Source organism: Plectrocnemia conspersa, unplaced genomic scaffold (assembly GCF_051122295.1).
Source record: "Plectrocnemia conspersa isolate PC_06_02 unplaced genomic scaffold, ASM5112229v1 ptg000005l, whole genome shotgun sequence".
NCBI classification, from domain to species: domain Eukaryota; kingdom Metazoa; phylum Arthropoda; class Insecta; order Trichoptera; family Polycentropodidae; genus Plectrocnemia; species Plectrocnemia conspersa.
The window spans coordinates 8,918,760-8,940,135 of NW_028277169.1; the positions used below are offsets into that span (position 1 = coordinate 8,918,760).

Genomic DNA, 21,376 nt, shown 5'->3' on the forward strand with positions numbered 1-21,376 from the left:
ATTGTTATACCGGTATTATTGCCGATATCGGTACTACCGGTATTTCAAACCCTATATATATAGATTGTAAAGGTATTTAATAAATGTTTACTATGACATACCTCTTTGATTTAAACAAACCATAGCGTTTAGCCAAAAAAATAGAGTAGACTCTAAATGTTGACCCATGATCAACTGTTCAGCGTGGCTCTCAACTGTTGCTAATCCTGGCGCTTGGCAAATAAATGGAATTTTTATAAAATGTGATTAGATAATTTTACTATATTTCTTCTTATAATTTCTCTCTTTAAATTCGTTCCAAGAAACATTGTTACTAAATTCAAAAGTAGTGTTGAACGGTCGCCAGTTATAAAGTAGTTTGTGTGTCACTATTTATTAAATAAAATAAAAATTCTCAGAATCGAACTTAATTGCATACGTAAATATAAAGCAGACATTATGTGAATCACACAACATTTAGCGTATTTTAAAACAAAAGTTTCACTAGAAGGAGCATGAATTTTATTTTTTGTGTATGAGCTCATTATACATCTGTGTTTTACGTATTTTCAAACATAACACAAAAAGTGTGGAGTTTAGTAAAAAGCTGCCGATGAAGCTTTCTCAAAATTTATCACAAATAAACATCTCCATTGTTTAAACTTTATTTCGTTCACTTTAATTGCGTTATGTAATCTGAATATTTTAAAATTCATCAAATTAAAATTTGGGGTGAAAGTTCTATTCAAACTGAATTAAGAGGCAAAGGGGAAGTTCTAATGGGTAAATTACGCACGTAGTACTATTTTAGAAACAAAGGAGGACATCTGTTATGATTAGTTTAATTACAAGAACGGTGTACTGAATACATGTCTCAATAATCATACATTACAATAAAAGCTTTATTACAATTCCAAATATTATTTATTACCAAAGACACAATTATACATTTATTAACAAACATGTAATTTAAAATAATTCCACAGATTTATAAAAATAAATACATACATTAATTAAATACAAAAATAGAACTGCACAACATTTTTGTTTCAATTATAATTTCATCTTATTTTTGCGTTAATGTATTTTTGGTTAGACAAATAATCATAAGCCATTTTAATGGATATTTTATAAATAATTAAAATGTATGTACTATGTTGCATAATGCAATTTTAAATTATGAAATAAGCTCTTTTTCTTATTTTAGTATTAAAATTGCTCATTTAAAATACTCAGTATATTTTCTTCTGTATATATCATAAATATTATTTAAATATTTTTAAAACCGTAATTTAATTTTATATTGTATTATATTTTAACACAGATTAAATTATCTTATCTTTATGTACAACCATATGTATATCACCATTCAATAAAATCATTGTTTCCAGAAAACCTACCTATGGTTATAAAAATATTACCATATCTATAGCCAGCTTTACGATTAAATCTTTGCGTAAATAACATGCTGCGAATAATAAAATATAATACATACAGCTGTATGGTGAAGTAGTCATACAAAATATAAAATCTACTAGAATATAGAACTATACAAAATTTTGGGTAAATAATACTGAGTATTTTTATAACGATTTTTAAACAACAAAAAAATACCATATTTTGCTTAAAAATACATAATTTTAATCTCAAAATTGTATTACGTATCTTAGTGTGACATTCATATTAGGTCAACAAAATATAAAAATATCAATATTGTACTTACAAAGGATATAATATTACGAATCACGATTTTGATTAACTAACCACCAAAAATATCTATCGAAGTACATTATAAGAAGCTTTACTATCGCATATTCTAATTTTCTGCAACTAATTTGACCAAAAAAAAAACAATTTTTACAGCTCACAAAATAAGAAACTCGCTAAAAGCTAACGCCATATTCGACAAAAAAAATACATAAACACTGACCCCTAAAATCTAGACATTTACAGCTTAAATAAGCATAGAATTTTACATTTAAATTAAATTATTATATTTCTTGTCAAAAAAGGTACAAATTTTTTATTCAGTATAAATAACATTTATATTTTTATTTATTGTATACTTTTATAGTATGTAAAATATCATCTAAAAGCGATTCTTGGAATCGTTTTAATATTAAACTTTGCCATAAAGTCTTGCGCAAACAACACAAAATGTATTATAAAAATATGTTTATTGTAGAGAAAACACCCTTTTATCCGTTGGTTCGCTTAAAGTGCCTAATTAATTCTCAGCCTGTGTTATACGTGTCAGAGCTCGTCGGTGCTATAGAGCTACAGGGTGCTCTAGTAGAATGCGTGGAGCTGCGTCGCAACAAAGACGGCAATTGATTGTTGGAATTTTGTTTATAGAGCAATTTTTGCTTTTTTTGCGATGCTCTGCAATTGCAAAACAACAGTTCGCGCATGCCCTTTCGGAAGTTCCTAGATAAGAACGCGTACAATAACGGGTTTATGGCTGAATTGAAGTATGTTACCAAAAACGTGAGGGGAGTGAACAGGGTGCTAAAATTCGAACCACCCTGATAGTTGCTTGACCAATACTGCCACATTTTTCGAGCATGGAATGGTAAATTGCATACGGCAAAGGTTAAAACGACCGCAATAAGCATTCTTATCACTCCTTTTCTGGCCCTCAGAACATTTTTGGATAGATGAGTGAACTGCTGGAATTGACAGGGTCCACCCCTATTCCGCCAAGTCATAGCTGTCGGCTTCAGTTGGCTGTTTATCTTGAGCTGAAAAATATATGATTAATTGGAAGTCTATAACTCTAAAAAAAATATTAATTTTAAAAATATATAAGAACCATCTTGACATCTTGACCTAACAGAGTATCACAATGCGTCACAATGGTCAAAAAACTACAATTATTTTTTAAAAAAGTCCTGATATATTAAAATTAAATAAAACAAACTGAACCAGCTTATTGTAGCTGACAATAAAAAGATCAATGAACAATATCAGTATATTAAGGAGCCCGATGGCGAAAACCATTGAGCCTCATTTACGTTTAGAGAGAATCAAACTTTCGCTCAACAGTGATTTCGAGATCTTTAATCAAACTTTTTCTATCCAAAACATAGAAATAATCTCATGGCAAATGAACTCGAGAAAATGACATAATATGACACATTCATACACTTAAAGACAGACAGTTGAGAATAAAATTAGAGAGAAGAAGTCCGCAATAGATCATATGCATCTAAATAATTATAAATCAGCTGCACACATAAAAAAAATGATTTATAACTGACTTATTTATGTTATTAATAAATAACGTAATGTGTAGAGGTCCCAGACTGAAACCTTGAGGTACCCCTGAACTATTCTTTTTTTTTACAAACTTTCTGCGATCGCTTAAATAACTTAAAAATTATTAATTTAAATCATCTGAGCAATTAAGGTCCACATTTATTTTTTACCACTAATCATAACAAACTTTGTCGAAGGCCTTCTCAAAATCCGAATATACGACGTATACATATATTTACGCAACGAGAGTTTTTGTGAATTTAAATAAAAGACAAACACAAGTTGATATCAGATTAATAAAAAACTCTTAATTAAAAAAAGTCTAGTAATAAATGTAATATTTAAAACAATATTTTTTAAATTAATATAATTAATTAATAGTATTAATAAATTTAACTCTGTCAAAATAAAAATTATTTCATATAATATACAGCAATAGATTTTTTTTACTCAATGATCAGTAGATTTATATTAAATTATTAATTATTATGATTATAAATTATTTTCAATAAATTGTTTAATATATTCAATAAAAATAGCTTGTACTTGGGGCAACACTTAAACTAACTTGCAGCTTAAATTCAGGGATCGTCAAGTGATCCATATACTTTATATAAAATAATATTTCTTAAATTATTATCAATTAAATTCCATTCAATTATAAAAATAAAATTTTAATACGAAAAACTTTAATGAAATAAATATAATTTTTTTTAAATATTCAATATTTTTTAAATTATTATAATATTACTAATAGTATTAATAAATTTAACTCTGTCAAAATAAATTTGATTTCATATAATATATACATATAGATTTTTTTTATATTTAATGAGCAATAAATCATTTAATTAAATATATTAAATAAAAATAGCTTGGACTTGGGGCAACAATTAAACTTATTATAATTGCAGTTTAAATTTAGGGTTCATTAATTAATTTACTTAGTTTAAAAAGGGAAACTTTTATTTAATTCATTAACTTGTTTCTGTTTATTGCATTAGCGTTAGAAATAAAAATAGAAACAGTGAAAAAATATATATAAAAGGCCATCTGATGTTACTATCGATCAGGCGCGTACGGTGAGATACTTTCCCTTTCGCTCGCTCTCGTGCTAAGTGACGAGAGTGAGTGAGATATAAGGGTCTGCTATCGATAAAAATTTAAATACGCGTTTTTAAATTAAAATTATTACCGAAAAATTAAAATCAGGAACCGAAAAATGCACGTCATGTTTAATCAAATTTTAATGCTCTCTTTCTTCAATTAAAACGGTATTGTCCACCATGATTTATTACAATCGTATTATTTTTTTAGTTAAGCGCTTTATGCGTAAAATAATATGAAGAAGTCAACCAGAATTCTTGGCAAACAAATCATTGATTTTACACCGCGTAATGAATCGACTTTGAACGGCTTTTTTGACCCCATTAAATGAGACGGAGGTGCAAAGAATCTTGGTGGATAAGTCATAGAATCTTCAATAAGAAATGACAAAAAATTAAATATAAATCCTAGGCGTAATTGAAGCAAGATCAAAATATATTGAAAAAAAGGATATATAATATATAGTTCAGGACATACAAACAACAAACATGTTAAAAATTGTATACTATTATCTGGACTATTTATAATGATACAAATAATGTATATTAAATTTATGTTAGGCATATGCTCCTACAGCTGATAAAAATAACGAGGAAATCAAATAAATTTGAGGATATGTATCATTGTTAATTATATTTTTAACTATTAGAAAATATTAGATAAGGTTCAAAATATTTTTTGAGAAGTGAAATATGTAAATAAATTTAGAAACAGTACAAGCAAGTCACTAAGGGTTCATTCAATCACACGAATAAATGAAGTTTCATAAGCTAAATTGGTTCAAAGTTGTTTTTGTAAATTAGTTTGTGAGAGTGTCAATTATAATAATTTACATTCAAATGTATACAACGTCCACAATGGATACGACATAATCTACATGAGACATGTATTTAATTGTGTTTATTATAAAGTCAAGCGTGTTTACATATTTAGATTTTCGAATAATAAGTATAAGTACATACATAGACAGCTGTGCTAAAGTTTATAGACTTTTGGGTATCGTGAAAGGTTATAGGTAAGCTTTCTCAATTCCCGAGACTCATAAACCCATTACATATGTATGTTTCTTCATAGCATATTTTTACACGTGCTGCTCTTATATCAAATGGTGAAGTTAAATTTTAATATATTTTTCTATCGGTACATTAAAATATTTACTGTAATATTACGGTGATTTATATGACAAAATTATGAATTTCGAAATCTAATACAATTGTTTAATGCTTATATTTTTTTTAATAACGACTTTAATTAATGTAGATAAAAAATATATTTATTTTTATTTTTATCTCGCAGAGTAAGATAAATAACAAATACATTATTTTTTAACAATAATAATAAAAATATACCATTATTTTAATTGATATCAGATATTATTACTTCAACTTATGTTAGATTTAATGTCTTTAAAACTAAAAAAATAATATTTAATATACATATATAGTGAAAATAAAGAAAATATATAACAATTGCAAAGCTAATATAGTACGTGATAGTAATAAAATACCATTATCTGCTATTCCAAATATTTGCTATTGCCGAGTAGTGAAGGATAAAATATTCAAGTATACGAATATATTATATGAAGTTATTAAGATTTAAAAAATCGTTTGATTAATGAATACATTTTGTTAAAAGGCGAGAGTGAGTGAGAGTTAAGGGCGTGTTTTAAATACGTTCCGCACGCCCACTTCTTCTCACTCACTTCCGTCACTTAGCACGCGAGCGAGCGAAAGGGAATGCATCTCACCGTACGCGCCTGACATACACGTAATTAAATATGACATATAAAACAATAAAGTGTCAAAAATATTTATTTTAATTTAAAAATAATAAAGAATTCTGTGTTTTAAAATTTAAATCAGTATGAAAAAAAAAAATTTTATACTAACTATTGCTAAAAAAATAGCATAATAAATTAACTTGGTTATTAATTATATATTATCTGAATTGATTTAAAAAATAAAAAGTTCAGTACCAGCGATTGATAAAGTCCACAGCTGCACAAAATTTACTCTGAAATATGAGTATTTTTTGGAATTTCAGCAAAAATAAAGTGTTTTTTCTATATTATTTAGGTGTTTTTTTCAGGGCTGTGAAGTCGGAGTCGGAGTTGGAGTCGTGGAGTCGTGGTGTTTTGGCCGGAGTTGGAGTCGGAGTCGGAGTCATGAAAAATGAGCGACTCCGAGCATTTTTTTAAATTATGAAATTTATGAATTTTTAATTGCGTAATAATTAATGTGTATAGCGTATGAATATTAAACGTGTAGAAAAACGCCAAAAATACCTGACAAAATTAAACTTTTTTGAGTCGGAGTCAAAGTTGGAGTCGGAGTCGGAGTGGAGTCGTGTTGTTGGTAAATATCGGAATCGGAGTCAGAGTCGTGTTTTTTTTAACGACTCCACAGCCCTGGATTTTTTACTATATTATTTTAGTATTTCCTTTGTTTTAATGACTAAGAATTGAATTTTTATTTGCTAAAAACTCTTTGCAGAATAGTGGCAAATTTAAAAACTTAAGCATTCATAACACGGTTGGATAAAATCCTACAAAAATGTTTGCTTATTAAAAAATGTTTATAAGCTAAACCTGCATCGAAATAAAATATTTAAAAAAAAAATTTTTTGCTTTAAAACAAGTTTTATATTTAATTTATCGAACCTCCATACAAGCTTTTTTGAGACTTGCAATTTTCTTATGGATGGTAATATTTAACTAATTCTGTTATAAAAAACATATAAAAAAATAACATGAAACAAAAATTTTAATTATGCAGCAGTACATCAAAAAAAATACTACATCTATATACAAAAAAATTAGAAATGGCACACAACTTGATCGTTTTTTTATGGAAATTATAAATATTTTACTTTAAATATAAATAGTACTTGAACAAAACTTGATATAGGCCTATTAAAAATAAAAGTCATTTTATTTAGTTTGTATCACTGTTGTTTTGCTTAGGGTCTGGGTGACAAGTGAGAATTAACCATTATAATTAAAAAAGTATTAAATGTATGCTTGTGGCTTTGAATTCAGGGTTTGATAAGTGATCTATTTATAATAATTTACTACAAATATTAATAAAAAATAAAATAAAAAAGGGCAAATATATTTGGCATTCAAATATTGCAATGTTCGGATTAGACTTTATTTATGTTCCTATTTATTTAAATTAAATTATGACTATTGTGACCAATGCGTCACGAAGGTAAAAAATAATACATTTTTACGCTTAGACTTTTGTGCATTTCCCAAAATTAAAAAATAAAATCGTTATGAGAATTGCATCAAAAAATATATACTTCATCAGATCAAAAAGGATATAAATATAAAGAATAGTCAACCACTTTACATATATTTATAAATATGTAATTGTAAAATATTAGTTTTTAAATCATATAGTGAAAAATATCGTAACCTATTCTTAACCTATTTTTTTACGTATTACACATGAGCAAATATAAAATTGTTTTTGACATTTTGTGTATTATATTACAATAGGACTTTCTTTTATTGCGTGATTTCTACTGTGAAATAGATAACAAGAAAAGTATTTTTATTTCGCTTGAAAAAATAGAGTATTACAATCGAATGAAAGAAAAAATGAACGACGAGTGAAAGGATATCCTGAATGTTTAAAAATATTTTTTTATTTAAGACATAAATAAAATACAATACAAAATTTAAGTGTGATTTCAATAAAAAGATTTATAAAACATTAAGAATTAATTTTAAATATCCTGATATAAGATATTTATTATTTTTAAATAAATCTAAAAAAATTAAAAGACCACAATGATGTTAAAAAATACTGTTTCTACGTCTATGTTACATGAAAAATATGGACAAAAAATTTTATTTACTATTTGTAAAGTCTACACAATAACTACACAACAGCACAAGCTATACCATTGATGCAAATAAAGCCATTTAATAATATGTTTTTACCCGATTGCCGTTTAAAATCCTTTGACCGCAATGTCTTGCACAATAGGAAACCCCACACGTCCTATTGGGCTGGGCGATTAGCTCTATCCCCTGCGAACTCTGCCATAATCCTACAGCTATCCTTGTGTATAATATCTGCAATATAAGGTGTTAAAAAAGCACAACATTTAATAAAAAAAATATCAGTCATAACTCTTTGCGGTCGCTTATCTAAGCACCTAAAAATCCAGTCAAAATAACCAATCATAACATTTTTTTACAGCGTTATAATTTTGGTTTTGCGAATGAATTTTTTTTTCACTTTATTTATATTTAAAAGTATTATTTTATTCATATATTTTAATACGATCAAGAAATGGATCGTTTTTGATGCATAAAAGAAGCACAAAACAAATATAATGGAGTTGGATTACCTTTGTGTATGATTCTTAATTAAGAAACATCTGCAATTTTATTAAAAAATATTACTAACATAAAAAAAAAGAAATAAAATAATCTCTGATATTTTATGATAGTAAAAAAATAAAACTTTAAATTACAACAACAAAAAAATAAATGTTTTTTTAATGAAATAAAAAAATATTTTAAAACGTTTATTTTTATTTTACTGATTTAAAATAAAATTTCGTTCCAAATATCTAAACCATTTTTTACCTCTCGGTTATTTTTTTAATTCCATTAACATGAAATGTCGAAAGCTTTAATTTAAAATACTTTTCACATCGTCTGAATTTTTTCATCGTATATTTTTTCTGGTGTCCTACATCCAAGACTATTCTTATATTGTATTTTCATATTATAATTTTTCAAAGCATCTTTGACATTAACGAATATCTAATGAATCACCTACTATTTCACAAATGTTATGTTTTAAGAAATTCATATGCAATATCGTTTAAATTTCTTTAAGGCGCAATTTTATTTTTAAATATTAGAATACTGTTTTTAAATATGCACTAACAACGGCTATTAAAATAAAAATAAAAAAAAACACTTATTTTGGGATTACCTAATATTATATTATATTATTTTCTAAGCTATTTTTTAAATCATGAATTACACTAAGTCCCAAATAAAGCTATATATTGTAAATATATTAAGAAATATCGCTTAGAAATTATTTTAAGCAATTTTATTATTAAAAAAAATTATATATATATATATATATATATATATATATATATATATATATATATATATATATATATATATATATATATATATATATATATATATATATATATATATATATATATATATATATATATATTTAATTTGTCTCAAACTATAAATAATTAAATGTAAAACGTTAATTGTTAGCCTATTTTGTATTAACTGGATCACTGTGCAGCTAGCGCGTACGGTGAGGTACGGACGTGCGTTCCGCACGCCCTTATCTCTCACTCACTCTCGTCATTTTACACGCGAGCGTGCGAAAGGGAAAGTATCTTACCGTATGAGCCTACTGTGCAACAAAAAAATATATAATATTTCTCAATGTCGACTAATTCATATATTAATATCAGTCCAATGCATTTCAATTTGAAAAAGGTTATTCATAGAAAATATCGTTTAAACTGAATGTGAGCATAAAAAATATGGAACGGAAATACAGCTATTCAAATATTATTAAATAATAATACTCAAATCAGTCAAAAAAATAAATACAACGCTAATCAGATGTAATATATAAATAATGTTATATTTCATACAATATTTTGAGTATCGGTTTCCAGCCTAGAAATAACATTAATTTGTATTCTTGTTCAATATCTTACATTTTATTTTTTATTACTATTTCAGTTACATGTTTATTATATAACATAACATAAAAGGCAAGATAAAGACAATGTAATTTATCACAATCACGTATCAGTTACCAAGAGAGATAATCCTTTCATACATTTTCATATAATATTTTATATATTTAATTTCAGAACTATATAAATGTAAATGATAATATTAAAAACATACACATAATAATTAGCTTAACTCTTATTCTAATGTTACCAACCGCAAAGAGTATATGAAATCGTTTCTCTATATATGTACAATTTCATTGAATATTTTAATGTACACGTATTTTCATGAATAGATTGAGGAAAAGCAATAAACGAATGTATTGCTGCGTAAGCGTGAGATTCATTGATGAAAAGCACAATTGTGGGATTTTTCGGTTTAACGACTGAATTTAGGAAATTCACCCTCGGGGAGTTTTATTTTATCCCTCGACCTGAATAAGACTTCGAAGAATTTGGGTATACTTATGTATATCATACTAACCGTCATTATGCACAGCGGTGTCAAATATAAAAAACAGAAGTTTATGATGTCGAAAAGCTCAGAGTCGTACTTCTTTCGATGTGATATGCATATGGTTTCTGTCTCGTTATTTCCAAGCTCGTTTGTGATGGTTTGGACCCATACGAATTTAGGGGCACTGTACAATGCACTCGTCATCCATACACCAACAATGACAAACTATTAAAAAATACATATAATGAGTAAGAACAATCAATTAATATTTAAAGTTTATTTATTAATATTATTTTAGAAAGTTTGTATGAATATTTAGTGGCAAATATAATAATATTATAAAAGTTTTATCTTTCAACGTTTATTAGATAAGTTTGAGTCACTCGTTTATAAACTTTTTCAGGTAAAAGTAATTCAACAAATATATTGGGAAGCTCAATAATATAATATAATTACAAAAATGTTATACATAAATATGATATAATAATCACAAAAATTGTGTTAGATATTGCCAATTTTCTTTTACAAAAATTTTGATTTTTTAATACAAAAATCATATTTAATAATATTTTTTGAACTGATTATGATCTACTGTAATACATAGTACACGTTAAATATGTTTTAAATTAAGTTCATGTAATGGTCTGATTACATGGATTTTTAAAATAACTACACTTTCTGTGTTTATATAGTTTCATTATTATCAAAACTGTTATTATATAATTAAAATGTGTTCAAGCTGAATTTTATTTATCTTATTTTTATGGCAAAAATATACATTAAATCCAAAATAATTGTAAATTCATTATCTTATCTTTATGGCAAAAATATTGTTATACAAATATGTGGCTTTATAAATATAAAATAATGTCGTATTTTATATTTATAAAAGTAAAATATACATAAATAAATGTATAAATAACGGATTTTATACGGCTTTTTAATATCCACGACGTTTCGCCAAAATTGTTCTTCAGCATCACTTAGTGGTATTTTTTTTGTCACGCAATTTTTGTTTTTATAGTAAAAACTAATGCGTTAATTAATTTACACTAAAAAAAATGCGAAGCACAACTTTTATTATTATTTGCAGGAGTTGGTGATTGAGTGTTGTGGCTTATTTATTTATTAAAATTAAGCAGATTTATTTAATTCACTAAATTTAGTATTAAAACATAATTTGTAAATAAAAAAAGGAACCATTACTAATGAATTGGATATACGTATAATTAAAGCAACATGCGAAATACTAATTACATTATTAAGTAAATAACGCATTCTCCGAAGAAAAAATCGGTGTGGTCGGCTCCAACGTGAAATTACTAGTGTATTGTATTTTACACTGATATTGGAACTTAGTAATTATTTTTTTTTTTAATTAAATTAAGACCATCGTGGCCTAACAGGTTCCCCAATTCGCCACGATGGTCGAAAACAAATTTTAAATTTATAAAACATAAAAAAAGTATATATACATAAATATAACAATACTTAAACATAAATAAAAATTATAAAATATCAAAATCAGATCCTCATAGCTAATATTAACTAAGTCATTATGTAATGCCAGAGTATTAAGGAGCCGGATGGCCACAGCTATAGGCGAGTCGGCAAGTGCGGATGTCCTAGCCCTAACGGCCATCAAAAGAGGTCGCGATCGTGATTCTCGAAAATGTTCCGGAACCCAAAACTGGAATTCCTCGAGAATAGAATTATCTTGGCCGATCCAGAAAGCCGTTTGAATTTTTTTTCTGTCACGTCGCCAATGTACTCCACTGCTTTGGTGTAGCCAGAGTAGCTCTAGGTTTATATTAATTATAATATTCCCCCCCCTACCCCATATTATATTTTTTTAACACAGATTGGTATAAAAAAAAATATTTACATTATTTATTTGTTGTTTTTTAATGTCCACGACGTTTCGCCAAAAGTATATTTAGCATAATTTGGTGCACTTTTTTAATTTGACTTCCATTAATAATAATGGTTTTAAACGCTTTTAATAAAAATAATATTTTTCACAATTCATGCAGACACAAACACACGTATTTAAAAAAAAACACTACATTCAGGAAAGTCATAAATTTTAAAAATCTATTTTTGAGCTCATGGAATTAATAATAAATTAGTTAATATAACATTAGATACAAATTATTAAACAATAAAATATATTAAAATCAATGAGAAACATACAATTAAAAATATTTTAGTTTAATGTATCATATAAAACAATGAATTTAGTCCAAAAAATCGAAGATATGTGAAAAACTAAAGCTAGATAATAAAAAATATTTTTTTTTAATAAATTTAGTCAATGTTTTAAATAACTGGTGATTTATAGAGAACATAATATATCAATGTTCTATGTTATCAACCATTAAGTGATAAGCTATTCAACCGATTATCGTTGTTCGAGTTAACACATGAGCTATACAATAATCCCCAGGCAGTATTAACCACTATTTGTACTTAGCTCAATTTGCTATTTGATTGAGATCAATTTAATTTGCTTCTGTTGAATATCTATTTACTATATTAACATATCTAATGGCAAACCATTTTTAGGTCACCTATTGTATGTAGGAGTATTATATTTATGTATAAAGAAGAGGGTTATAAAATTTGTATAAGCAAAATGTCGACAAAAATTGTTAATGGACTATTGGAAGCGAAGTACAAAAGGTAGTTTTAATACTCACCCTCAGTCTGGTTGAAGTGAGGATCTGTTTACATGTTATGGGGTGGATGATGGCGAAGTATCTCTCAGTGCAAATAACCACGAGAATAAATATCGAAGTCGTGTAGCTCAGCGAATGGACGAACTGATACATTTTGCACAAAAAGTCTCCGAATACCCAACTAATACGTGATAAACATAGATTTTATTTTTTTTCACAATCAAAAAATAGGAAATGTGTCAGATGTTTTTTTCTTCATATGAGTACAAAAGAACCCAGAAAATAGAAACGTACAATTGTGTGATTTACTTCCTTTTTTAAGATACAAAGGTGTCAATCGACACAATGGCTCAAGACCCGCCTTTGTTAGCGTAGAAAGTTGCGGTGTTTTGATAATCACAATGCATTCAAACAAAGAACGCTTCCTTGTGTACAGGACGTGCCAAAATAAATTTCCGATTCAATTACGTAAATAAATCAAATATTGACAATAAAGAGAATGGGATGAATTCTTAATTAAATACAGTGTACAATCAATAAGCGCAAAACTCATTTAATCTTTTGAAAGTGTCTTTCATAAAGACGCTAAAACTTATATATGTACATTATAATGTTTCAGTGTTTTAGGTTCGTCTTTATAAACCAAGTTTTTTTATAAATTCTAAGCATGTCATATGTCTACTAATGGCAATGAAACGTGAAATTGTTTTTAGATATTGGAAAAGTTTTATCTTATTGAATTCTCATATACATTTTTATATTAGTATTGTTCAATAAATGTAAACATATAGGAAGCAGAAAAATCAGACGGGTTTTTAAAAGATCATTTTCCCTTTTATATTTATGCTATAGACCTTTTTTATAAATGTTTAATTTTACTGCCATAGTATCTTTATAATGAGCAAAAAATGCCACAAAAGAGTTAGACTTTAGGGATACCCTTAGAACTTTTAATGCTACAAGAAAAATAAAAACATGAATTAAGAGGTTTTTTTTTTAAATATATAATAAAATACTCGATTCTTAAGATATTTAATTTTTCATACTGAATCTATAAAAGTGATAATAACTAAAAGCTATTTTTACAGATTCAATATCCGCGACGCAATATTTTTAAATAAAAAAATGTTTTTAATACTTTTCCCTAACTGATAATAATATAACAATAAAAAGCTTCATTTTATGGTTTCAGTTAATTTTTCAGAAATTTCTTTTGGCTTAATCCATACATAGGAACGCAAAATATATTAGATTCTATCAACCGTTACATTATGTACAATGTACTTATCGTATAATATGAACTTTTTAATATCCGACACACACTTTGAATATTTTATAAGATCGTAACGTTATTCACATTATATACACATATGTGAAACACATAAAATAAATACGTGTTTTGACTGTGTTAAAAATATATATTATAGTTCGATATGCATACCTGGGTATCAAATATATCGAAAGGTTTTGAAACACGCAGAAAACGCCCACGCAGAGATCGGCTAGCGCTAGATTCGCCAGAAAAAAATTCGTGGTGGACCTCAGCCTCCTCGATAATGTGACTACCAGAATGACAAGGAGATTACCTGGTAGGAAAATGTGTTTTGAATAATTGGTAAGGCATGCTTTAATTAAATAAAATACAGAGTAGACAGTGAAATTCATTACTGATTTAAATATTATAAATAAAATTTACTGACATATTTATTTCCTCAACAGTATAAAAATGAAGATCGATATAAGAACCTTAATTAAAATTTAAAAACACTGTACTTAAAAATCCAAATAATTTAAATCTAATTTATCAGAACTTTATTAAAATCAAAATAAAAATCTGTTCTTATTTAAATCTATAAAACCAAAAATTAAGCAACTGATCTTGTTAAAATTATCGATTAAAATAAGGTTGCACTTTTCAGCTTGTCATATTTTTATTTGTATTTTAATAAAGTTCTTATAAATTATTTGGATATATAAGTACAGTTCATGTTTCTGAATTATACTTAAAATTTTTAAGAAAAAGTAAAATTTTAGTTTTAAAATCAATACAAACAATAAATGTTCATATTAGGTTACTAATTTTGATTGCTTTTGCTCAGTGGTAAAAATAAATTGACAGTTCTTTTAATACAATTTTAATATGTAAAGCCAGTAGTTTTATTATTATACAAATATAATGCGTAGAGGTAAATACGAGCACGCGGGTCCCGAGGTTGCAAATAGGAGTCAGCTATCGTTGTGACGCAATAAGCATCGACAAAGAATGCCGAGTGCATTTATAGTGAATATAATAGAGATGACTATCATTTTTTTTATGTAGAAGTATATTTTAAAAAAATATTTGTTATTGTTGCATAAGTTGTCAGTAATTTTATATATTTTACTGTAATTCTTTATCTATTAAACAACTTTGTCACTAATATTTTAATTAAAAATTATTTAAAGAAACTTTAGGACTTTTTTAAAAAAAAAATCATTGTGAAAATTTACAATAGAGTATAATATTGGAGTATTAAAAAAAATGAAATATAAAATATTTCAGATTTCTTAAAAAATTATGTAATTTCAACTAATCTATGAAAGAAGTTCGTAAAAAATTGAGCAAAAAACTAAGAACTACTTGATTTAAATGCACAACTAATAATAATATAAAGAATTTTAAAAGCCACAAAAGCATCTGAAAAACTACTTATATTGTCAAATATGCCCTTTTATAAAACTCCTTACTTTTCGATGATTAAACAAAGGTTATTGTTAGTTTTATATAAACTAAAATATAGGGGAATATCAAATTTAATGCAATTCTATATTTTTTTCAGCAATAAAAATACATTTCAAAACAATGCATTGATCTATCAAAAATATTTTTAGTAAATGTATTTATAAAATAATTAAATAGCTTTTTCAGGAAATTTAAACTTATAAATTTATTTTGTAAAATACTGTATACTAACTGTGATTTCTAAACAAAATATACATAAATGACTAACACCTGATTTTTTTTTTTTTTTTTGAAAAAAAACGTATTTTTGCATTTTTCTCGTGCCTGTAAGATAAAAATTAGTGATTGTTATTTAATTATAATTTCAATCAAACATTATTAGGTTTTTCTATATGTTTCTAACATTGCGTATGAATATTTAAAATATTGACATACATGAATTGTAAGCTGTCATATTAATTTATACCCCCGAATTGAACGTCCAAACCTGATTTTGTATATTACAAGTACATTGACATTATTTTTTGAGCAAAAATGACTTATTTATGTTCCCACAGATCAAGAAAACATTAAAAGAACAACGTTTTACGATCATAAAGAAGATCAATGAATAATTACTGAATATACTAAAGACCATATTTAATAATTATTGATTGTTTCTATTCTGTTTTGACGCATTTGTCTAACGCCTGTATTATTGAAACGGAATATTAACAATATAAAAGAGCAAATTATACGAATATTTTACGCGCATTACGAAAAGTGGAAAAGTTTTTGACTTTAACAAATTTATTGACCTGTAAACTTATCTGATTTTGACGCTCGATGTCAGCTGAATTATTATATATACGTATATATATTATATAAACTGAAAAATATTGAGCTTATAATTAAATAAACATTATCGAGAAATTTATGCAAGAGAAAGCACCGATAACTCTATAATAATAAGCTAGAATGTATATTTTACACCTACACTTACATAAATTATATAATATATATAGAGATCTTACATAAATTATATAATATATATAGAGATAATATATATAGTTTTAATTTAATACACATATACACTTATGTATATTTATTATTTATCTTTTGAATATATATATATATATATATATATATATATATATATATATATATATATATATATATATATATATATATATATATATATATATATATATATATATATATATATATATATATATATATATATATATATATATATATATATATATATATATATATATATAAAATACATGGCTAGTTAAATTATAAAAATAAATAAATAAAGACAAATTTATTAAATCTTGAATTTGGCGTAATTTAATATATCATTTTTCAGTAAGAAAATAAAGTTATATTTAAGAGTAAATATATAAAAACACAAAAGTAATATTAAAAATGATATTTGTATAGTTAGGATCGTTTAATTCACAAATTGAGATTTTTTTCAATGAGATTAATTTTAAATGAATTTATGTTGACAATACAACATCCATACAATACACAAAATCATTATTTGTACCAAGAAATGTATATAATATCAGAAAATGTATTGTTATTTATTATATATATTTTATATATATTGTAAAAAATCAGTAATGAGTTATACTGCTACTCTGTATATATTTTATTACCGAAAAAACAACAACAGAACACGATAGAATACAGGCTGATGAAAATCACTCGTACATCTGTTCTATCAAATATATATTCGTCCTCTTCTGGGATTGTCGCAATAGATATGTTATCGACATTTTCCCGTAGGATGTTAATTTTCGATTCGACTATGTAGAATGTTTCATTGTCCCCAACGCCGCTGATCTCTTGCTCCATTTTACGTGAAAAAAAACTACGTTGTATTATGCTAGGAAACTTTCATGGCTGAGATCTAAAGCTGTAAAAAAGAATTCATTAAAGATACCCATATAAATTTAACTCGATTAATCAGTCGATTGCAGCTCTCTGGTTTATAAATTATATACGAAATTTACACGCATAATTAACTACCGGTCTGGCACAACGTTAAAATATTAAATGTATTATCATAAAGTTAAAATTTAATTGAAACCTTTTGGGTATAATTTTAAATAAATACCTCTTGTTAATGATTACATTGGCTTGAAACCTCTTTTAATCATGTTAACGTTAAATCTATTTGTAATTTAATATAGCTATTAATTAAAAATGCATCGTATATTGTATTTTAAAAAAATATAGCACAAATAGAACGTTTCATAAACAAGTGTTGCTATAGAGTTAAAACATTTTAAAACTCTCACTAATGAGACTCAAGTGAAGAGAACCAAAGGATTAATGCATAAAAAGCGTTAAAGTGTAAATTTTCTTGTTATATGAGTACATATGTAAATAGTTTATTGTTACCTTATGCATTATGTTAATGTAACTGATATTTAACACAATTAATACATATTGAATTTAATAATTAGCATTTAATAAAAAAAAGTGATCAGACTTTTGATTAACTGCGGAAATTATTTTCATGTTACCTTAAATTATAAATCAATATAGAAGGCTTAATAGTTTTTTTTAACGACGTTATGATTTCGTCAAATATAAAATAATTATACGTATATCAAACATGTTATTATTTATCAAATATTTTCATGTACATATATTAAAAAAAATATCTCTTTTTATTAAACTGTATAAACCAATTTAATTTGATGTGAATATTTATTTTACAATTTAAGCATAAACTTATTTAATACATGCTATGAAATTAATATTTATAAAATAAAATTTGATGTAATAATAAATAATCAATTACATCGCAAATCAGTTGACACAATATATACTCACTAACTAAAGCACACGGTAATTAATAAAATATATAAATATATATAGCATATTCGTTTAAATTAAATATATATAAATTTATTTTTATATATTTTTACATATTATAAAAATTAATTTAATAATTTATGTTTTATATTTTTTATTTTATTTTAAACACTTTTAGGTTATGTATTAAAAAAAATTAAAAATCGATTAAATATTTCTTCAGTTAATTATGATGTACAAACAAATAAAGTATACGTTATATTATATGAAAATTTACCGTCGGTTGCGAATTTATGCGAAATTCGTGTAGTTGGGCTGAACGTAGGTTGTCGACTGAAGCACGCACAGTTTGAAGGCAAAACCACCTCCAACAAAACACCCCCCAGTTCACCCCCAATGTTCTCCATCATCTGGACCTACTATTCACAATCGCTGCGCGAAACAATTTTTTTCAAATGTGCTTGAAGGCTCGTTCGTAAATTGTGAATATTATAGCTTTATTTCTTTGGTATTTTAAGAAAGCCAATAAATTTTTAATACCATATTTGCATAGGTATTCAACACGCTTATATATAAAATACAAAATATGCTACATAGCTTTGATCTCAATCAAATATTATTAAGTCGTAAAATTACCATTTATAAAATAACAATTTCTAAAAAATATATGATCCAATTTCCCCATGGACGAGTTTACTCGCACATTTTGATTTACGATATGCACAAAACTCTCCACTAATATATGTATATCTAATCCTAAAAAAAATGTGTAATTCAATATTAGAAATGGTTCCAAAATGTTGTCCTTTTAATATTTTCTGTATCTGCGAGAGCTTAAAAAATTACAGAAGACCACATATAATAAATACAGTGGATACGGCATCATAACGGTGTCAGCTTTAACCAAAAAATAATGAGTTTTTATTATAGTCTATGCATGTATATTATCATATCATAATTTTAATCACAATTGTATTTATTGTGAATATTTCGTTGCAACATCACAGGCATTAGTTAGTTAATGCGTTACGACCATGTTAACACAATCAATATCTACTAAATAAATAGTGAAATATAAAAAAACACCAAAGTCGCTGGACTAAAATCAAAGTCTAATGGCTCACTACTATTAATTTCCAACTTTTTTTGTCTTATTTAATATTAAAAACTTCTTTTAAAATATAAAATGGTTGAAAATCAACAACATACAGTAGACCCCCTAATAACACGGTAAATTGGAGACGTGCTAATTGCATTCCCGTTACTTTATGTGTATTTTATATTCCCGCAACTACACGCACACAAATAGCACGCTCCCAATTTACCGTGTTATTGGGGGGTCTATTATATTTTAATATATTTTTCTGTACTTTTAGTTTTGTAAAAAACATTTTATATAACAAAAAGCTTGATTATTGGATATCTTGTTTTCACGACCTAGTACAATACTAATTATTATTTTATGAGTATACATAGCTATCTGTGATAATCGATCGGAATTAGTATTATACAATATAATAATTACCAATTCTTATCTTCTAGACACGATTTATATTTATTTCGTGTCCTTTAGGTATTCGACATGGACCTTATCAATGGTCTATTGTACTGGTTTTTTATCGCCTCATACAAAAAATTTGGATAGTAATGCTTTAATGATTATACAACCGAAAAAAAAAACTATAAGAAAATGTACCTTCAAATTCGGTCAAACTTGGCGTACTTTTTGGTGCGCTTTCATTAAGGTGATTTGACCTTTGTCTTAACCTATTGAGTAGTGAGCTATTTTATTTACATTTGTTAATTTACCCCAAGAATTTATTTTTTATTGCATTTATAGAAAAAAAATCAGTGGTTCTCGACATTTTATTGCTTTGATTAATATGTTTTATTAATTAATTTTAACATTTTTCTATTATTAAATTTTGTTAATTTATTATACATATTTATTATTCGGCTATTGTGTATTTTTTATATTAATACAAAATCTTGTTTAATAATTCATTTCGTAATCTTTAATTTATATGTATTATTTTCTACAAAAATCGTGGAAAAAGGATGAAATAGCGTAGTCCGTAACGTCTCAGACCAACTCTGAGGTTGCGGGTTCGAGCCCCCGCAGCGGCACTCAAATTTATAGTTATAAAATTGCGCTTTTATTAAAAAGAACAACCTCAACTGCAGTGACATCTATTGATTATAAATTTTATAGCACATATTAATTTATAATTAATAATAAAATAACTAAAAGTCTGGGAATTGTTGACATCTATATAAAGATTGATTTACAGATTTTCTCATTGTAATACATTGGGCTTACGCCTGTCAGATTACAACAAAAGATTTATTATAAAATAAAAAAAAAATCAATAAAATTTAAAAAAGTATTACTTTTTCAGTTGTAAATGTAAATAAATAACTATCTGGGGTACCTCAAAACAGTGAAAGATCGACCACCGTACATGTACGGCGATACTCCTCAAAGGATTAATGGCATGATTTTAAATCCACGATTAATTACCTGTTATGAACCGTAAAATAAATAATGGTTGTCAGTGACTTTATATTACTCAGCAATTTCTTTAATATGTTTTTAAATACTAATACTCG

The 21,376-nt window shown here is 25.9% G+C and overlaps 1 protein-coding gene across 2 annotated transcripts in view; it reads right to left on the reverse strand.

Moving 5' to 3' along the window:
- Positions 1 to 1,064: 1,064 nt before the first annotated feature.
- Positions 1,065 to 21,376, reverse strand: part of LOC148234802 (trissin receptor-like) — a 30,071-nt gene continuing 9,759 nt past the window's right edge. Inside the window, exons 2-7 of one of the 2 annotated variants that reach the window (XM_088185720.1) lie at positions 17,599 to 17,858; positions 14,672 to 14,816; positions 13,252 to 13,411; positions 10,580 to 10,777; positions 8,297 to 8,431; positions 1,065 to 2,720 (exon numbers count right to left, since the gene is read on the reverse strand). In XM_088185720.1, the coding sequence (XP_088041846.1) occupies positions 2,214 to 2,720; positions 8,297 to 8,431; positions 10,580 to 10,777; positions 13,252 to 13,411; positions 14,672 to 14,816; positions 17,599 to 17,797 (1,344 nt within the window). In that variant the 5' untranslated portion in view covers positions 17,798 to 17,858 and the 3' untranslated portion in view covers positions 1,065 to 2,213. Of the gene's footprint in view, positions 2,721 to 8,296; positions 8,432 to 10,579; positions 10,778 to 13,251; positions 13,412 to 14,671; positions 14,817 to 17,598; positions 18,208 to 21,376 lie in introns of those variants that run through there. The other variant, XM_088185721.1, reaches the window with a different exon arrangement.